Source organism: Xenopus tropicalis, chromosome 8, assembly GCF_000004195.4.
Source record: "Xenopus tropicalis strain Nigerian chromosome 8, UCB_Xtro_10.0, whole genome shotgun sequence".
Taxonomy (NCBI): Eukaryota; Metazoa; Chordata; class Amphibia; order Anura; family Pipidae; genus Xenopus; species Xenopus tropicalis.
The window spans coordinates 122,798,341-122,804,340 of NC_030684.2; the positions used below are offsets into that span (position 1 = coordinate 122,798,341).

General features: G+C 39.6%; 1 protein-coding gene across 3 annotated transcripts in view; it reads left to right on the forward strand.

The window, feature by feature from the left end:
* The window catches only part of LOC101733428 (deleted in malignant brain tumors 1 protein-like), a 96,704-nt gene extending 93,815 nt beyond the window's left edge, over positions 1–2,889 (forward strand). For all 3 annotated transcript variants that reach the window (XM_031890909.1, XM_031890908.1, XM_031890910.1), the window contains 3 exons: positions 87–137; positions 1,939–2,052; positions 2,679–2,889. In XM_031890909.1, the coding sequence (XP_031746769.1) occupies positions 87–137; positions 1,939–2,052; positions 2,679–2,773 (260 nt within the window). In that variant the 3' untranslated portion in view covers positions 2,774–2,889. The remainder of the gene's footprint in view (positions 1–86; positions 138–1,938; positions 2,053–2,678) is intronic.
* Positions 2,890–6,000: the final 3,111 nt, after the last annotated feature.

Consider the following 6,000-nt stretch of genomic DNA (forward strand, 5'->3'; position numbering starts at 1 on the left):
TGATTAGTAAATATCCAAGACTTCAATGTATATTTTATATCCATTTTTTTATATTGATTTTACATCCTCTGAACCTTTTGTTACAGATAATTATGATGATGCAGAAGTACCAAATCAGATGGGATTTGACATTAGTGGTAAGATATAAATCTCTATCTACTGTAAGAATCATGATATTCTCCTGTTAATGTCACTTATTTATATTAATAAATGTAACAGAGGCACTGGTTTTCTAAATATTCATCATTAACATAGGTGCAGTTGCCCATATCAACCAATTAGACCTTCCATGTTTTTAAAATTGCAGCTATATCAATAAGGTATCTCAATGGAAATAATTACAAGCATACCCTAGCTGGTTCTAAATTAAACAAAACACCAAATGTCAGATATTCCTTAAAAAATATTGTGTACCTCAAAATTGTCCAGAGTTCCATTTCTAATAAATACCCCATTACCATTTACCTACACCCAGAAGTCACCCCTACTTGTCTCTGACACTTTATCCCTAACAGGAGCTTGTTGGTCAATAGACAACAATACATCAATTTAACTTTATAAAATATTTATATTACATAAAAAGAAATTTAAGACACACAAGCATCACCCTTTCTCATGGGGAAGTATTGCTTTAACTTCTTATATATAACCTATAGGCAATGAATTACAAAGTTTACAATAATAATACAACAACAATAATAATAATAATCATAATAATCGTATCTTCTCTTCTACTTATGGTTGTACAAAATTGCAACTTGGCTTATATTAGAATTCAGTATTCAGTACAACCCCCAGATTCTAGCTTTTAAGAGTACTTTGCCAGGATGTAAAAGACACAAACTATAAGCTTATATTTCCTGTGACTGAGAGTATAATATATATATATATATAAAACAGTCCACACGACAGCACCACACTCCAAAATCCGCTGCAGCTGCCCCTGTGCACGGGATATCATATAAATATCAAAATAAAACAGCCTGTGACTGAGAGTATAATATATATATATATATATATATATATATATAATGTTATTTGTGAAAACTTTCAGATTTTGTTATTTTGAAAGAAAACCAACAGTTGTGCTAGAAAATCAATACATTCATATAATTCCATGTGATCTTCAGACATTTCCAGAGAACAACTACTTTATTTTTACATCTCTATTGTGTGATGAGTTGGGGGATAGTACGATAATGACACTAAACTAAATACAGGTATTGGACCCCTTATCCAGAAACCCATTATCCAGAAAGTTCTGAATTACGGAAAGGTCATCTCCCATAGACTCCCTTTTAATCAAATAATTCACATTCTTAAAAATAATTTCCTTTTTCTCTGTAATAATAAAACAGTACCTGTAGTTGATCCCAACTAAGATATAATTACCCCTTATTGGGGGCAGAACAGCCCTATTGGGTTTATTTCATGGTTAAATGATTCCCTTTTCTCTGTAATAATAAAACAGTACCTGTACTTGATCCCAACTAAGATATAATTACCCCTTATTAGGGGCAGAACAGCCCTATTGGGTTTATTTCATGGTTAAATGATTCCCTTTTCTCTGTAATAATAAAACAGTACCTGTACTTGATCCCAACTAAGATATAATTACCCCTTATTAGGGGCAGAACAGCCCTATTGGGTTTATTTCATGGTTAAATGATTCCCTTTTCTCTGTAATAATAAAACAGTACCTGTACTTGATCCCAACTAAGATATAATTAATCCTTATTGGAGCCAAATGAATCCTATTGGGTTTAATTACTGTTTAAATAATTTTTCTTAGTAGACTTTAGGTATGAGTTCCGAATTACAGAGAGGTCCCTTATCCAGAACACCCCAGGTCCCAAGCATTCTGGATAAGGGGTCCCATACCTGTAGACTAAACTAAGAAAATTCACTATAGTGACTATATAGTACATGTCATCCCAGGTTCCCTGGCCAAGGAAAAGAATTTAGAGGATGGATATGATGATGCTGCAGTTGGACTTCTGTCTAGCCATGCAAGTAAAGCTGAGCGAATCAGAGGAGCCGGCAGTGACACAGGTTTGTATGATCATATATATGGTATAACCTTGTGATTACTGAGAATATGTAGAATATATACAGATACAATGTCAGTTTATTTTATATGAAATCTAATATGTTTTCCCTGCAAGGATCTCCTATACAGCATAGGCATATTGCTCTCTAACTTGTACTGTATGTAGGGTTTAGTTTAGACAAAATATGTATCTAGTATATTTCACCCACTTTTTTTAATTAAAAAGATTTGTTGAAGAAATCTTGCCTTATAATCAGATTAGTGATGTCTTTTTTTAAATTCCCAAATTCAAAGTTTACTAAGTTTCAGATATGAGTTGTTTTAACTGTTGTACAGTTTATACTGTTCTTTGACAGTTTAGGGAAGATATCTGTTTTCATACACAACTGGTGAGACTTGGTACAGGTATGGGATCTCTTATCTGGAAACCCATTATCCAGAAGGTTCCATATTTTTGTGAAGGACTGTATACAGCATTTTATCTCATGTTAAATTAAAATCATTTAGTGAGATGCATCTGAAGATTACCCTTTTCTTCCTGTATTGAATAAATATTTTCATGGTGATGCACCACAGTGACAGTTTGGGCTGTCTGTTGTTTAACATTTGCCAATTTATCTTGATTTAGGATTACCTACCCAAGATGCACCAGAAGATGTTACCCATGAACATCAAATACCTCTCATAATTGAAACTGGCTATGAAGATTCTGGCTTTATCTAGTTATTCCCTTTGCTTGTTCACCAATCACAATGCTTCTCTGTACCCTTCCCTCCAACATATCAGCGCCTCTTCTAATTACCCATGCTCCTCTATTCCAAATAAACTGCTGCACCTCTTCTGAGTGTCCATGCTGCTTGGTCCTGCATCTCTTCCAAATTGCCATGTCTCTCTCTATTAACCTCTTTAACAACTGAAAATGTTCCCTTCTTAGTGCTCCCCTATTACTTCATATTTAATATCCTGAAAATGAGTACGCATTTTAAGTAAGGCATTTATCCAACCATATCACAGCCAACATCTCAGTCACAGAAACTACTAAAACCATTATTGGTACTCTGTAAATACTCAGGGCAAGTGTCTTTATTCTTCAAAACAAACACACACACACATATTCATATAGTCTTGTATATTTGGAGTATTTCTGCATTATTTTCCACAATCTAAAGAGTGCAGGGAAATTCTATAAAAATATAATGTCATATAAACACAAGTGAAGTAGTCAGCAATCCCTGGCAAATATCATATGAACCTGCCATACCAGTACACTGTATTTTTACAAATGATGCTTAGGCACATTATCATACATTCATGCTCAGTGCTTAGTAATTTCACATGACTCATTAAAACATATGTATTTTAAGTAGGCTTGTTTAATACAATGACAAAGGCCAGTGGTGGCCTGAAACTATGTAGATGTTCTGAACCAAAGCTATTTTGTGCAGTGTTGAAATTCATCTTCAGTGGGAAAATTTCCATTTTCTATTGCCATTTCCACTTTGAGAACACATATTCATAGTATAAATACAAATCTCCTTTTGTGTTGAAGCCTGTGTAGGGGACCCATAGGATTAAGCTCCCCTATGGCTTTAAACCCAACCTCTTCACATCTTTACTGTTATTGGGCAAAGCCCTTGTACTCAGGTTACAGTTAAACCACTATCACAGTGGTGATATTCACACCCCCTGCAGACTGATATAGTGTCTAGCAGGAGGGTGTGACTTCCTCTTTGGCTGCCTCTGTCTCTCAGGTAACAGCACCTCTGAGCCTGGGAGCAGACAGGGACCAATTTGTCATAGCACTTTCTAGGAAAGTGAAATAGTCAGTTCTAGTAAGCAAGGGCAGCTTAATAGCCCCAACAAAGGAGAGTTTAGATCTGGGAGTATTTCTCCTATCCGGCAATGTAGATAGAGACAGGCATAGAATAAAACCCTGGTGCCTACTCACCCGGAGGACTCATATACTAAAGGTTATCAACCTGAAGAATCAGAATCTACCCAGACTACCTCCACAGGGGTATTGGCTCTAACAAAAGGTGGGATAAAACAGTGTATACCTTCTCTTCTTCCTCACAGTGTATTATCAAGTGTAACCCTTTCTTGGCACATTCACTTAATATTGGCTTTATTTCACAGGAGATATGTGTTCTCAGAGTAATATTGATACTGGGAACAGTGCAGTGCCTCCACCTAGTGGACACTGAGGAACACACATCTAGGGGATTTCCACTAGGAAATAATCACACACGGTTTGCAGCAGTATTAAACTTTATATAACTTTTGAAACAGAAAGTAGAACAGCTTAGGGAGGACTGATAATCCTGTCCTGAGGAACTTGTGTGGGCTATCCACGGCTGGCACAGTCTCTGTACTTTGCCCAGCCCCAAATTGGATCGGGATAGACCCCCAACCCTTTAATCAGTTCAGTCCCTACCCCAAGAGCTCTTTAGTGCCCCCAGGTAGCGCTACCTGCCCCAGAGTACCTTCCCCGTTGAAAAGGGTGGCTGCTCCCACGTAGCAGGTAACCGGGCAATACCTGTTCACTCAGGGGACACACAAAGAGAGTTCCACAAAGGACTTTATACTCTCTGGCAGTCCAGCAGACTTTTATTCTTTCAAGTCTGAACACACACAGTTTGTGCTGACTGCTCACTCTGGGTCTCTGTCTCTGTACTGGCAAACAACAGCAGGGGCTCCCTTTATAAACTGCTGGGCCCGCCTCTAGATTTTTCAAGTTTCAAAAAAGTGAAAAGTCTGTGGCTGGGGTCAGAGAGGATCCGCTGCATCTTCCTCCTACAGCGCTGTCTGTACAGGTCCTGCATGGCCGGCAGTTCAGTCCTGGTGATGCGTTCTGCTGATCTCACCACCCTCTGCAAAGCTTTGCGGTCCAAAGCATTACAGCTGCCATACCAGGTGGTGATACAGCCGGACAAAATACGCTCAATGGTGCATCAATAGAAGTTTGTGAGTATTCTGGAGTCCATGCCGAACCTTCACAGGCGCCGCAGAAAGAAGAGCCGCTGTCTTGCCGCTTTTGTGATCACACTAACATGGTGAGACTAACTCAGATCCTCACTGATATTGATGCCAAGGAATCTGAAGCCACTGACTCTCTCCACCTCTGCTCCCTCAATGTGAATGGGGGTACGGCCTCCTCCCTGCAGTCTCCTGTAATCCACAATGAGCTCCTTAGTTTTGCTGACGTTGAGCAGCAGGTTGTTGTCCCGGCACCATGATGTCAGGGCTCTCACCTCTGCCCTGTAAGCCGACTCATCTCCATTAGAAATGCAGCCGATGATGGTGGTGTCGTCTGCAAATTTGATGATAGTATTGGAGCTGTGTGTTGCTGTACAGTCGTGGGTGAACAGGGTGTACAGCAGGGGGCTGAGCACACATCCCTGGGGGGCACCGGTGCTAAGTGTCAGTGTGGATGAGGTGATGTTGCCGATCCGAACCACCTGAGGTCTGTTTGTCAGGTAGTCCAGGATCCAGCTGCACAGGGAGCAACCAATGTTCAGGTCACGGAGTTTCATGACAAGTCTGGATGGTACGATGGTGTTGAAAGCGGAGCTGTAGTCAATGAACAGCATCCGCACGTATGTGTTTCTCTGGTCCAGGTGGGAGAGGGCAGTGTGAAGTGCAATTGCTATTGCATCGTCTGTAGATCTATTTGACCTGTAGGCAAACTGGAGTGGATCAAGTGAAGCAGAGAGTAAAGATGTGATGTGAGCCTTGACTATACGCTCAAAGCACTTCATGGCAATGGTGGTGAGTGCTACTGGGCGATAGTCATTTAGGCAGCTCACATTGATTTTCTTAATTACAGGGATGATGGTGGTCCTCTTAAAACATGTTGGGACAGCAGACTGGAGCAGGGAAAGGTTAAAAATGTCTGTGAAGACATCTGCTAGCTCATGGGCGCATGCTTTGAAAACACGACCTGGGATGTT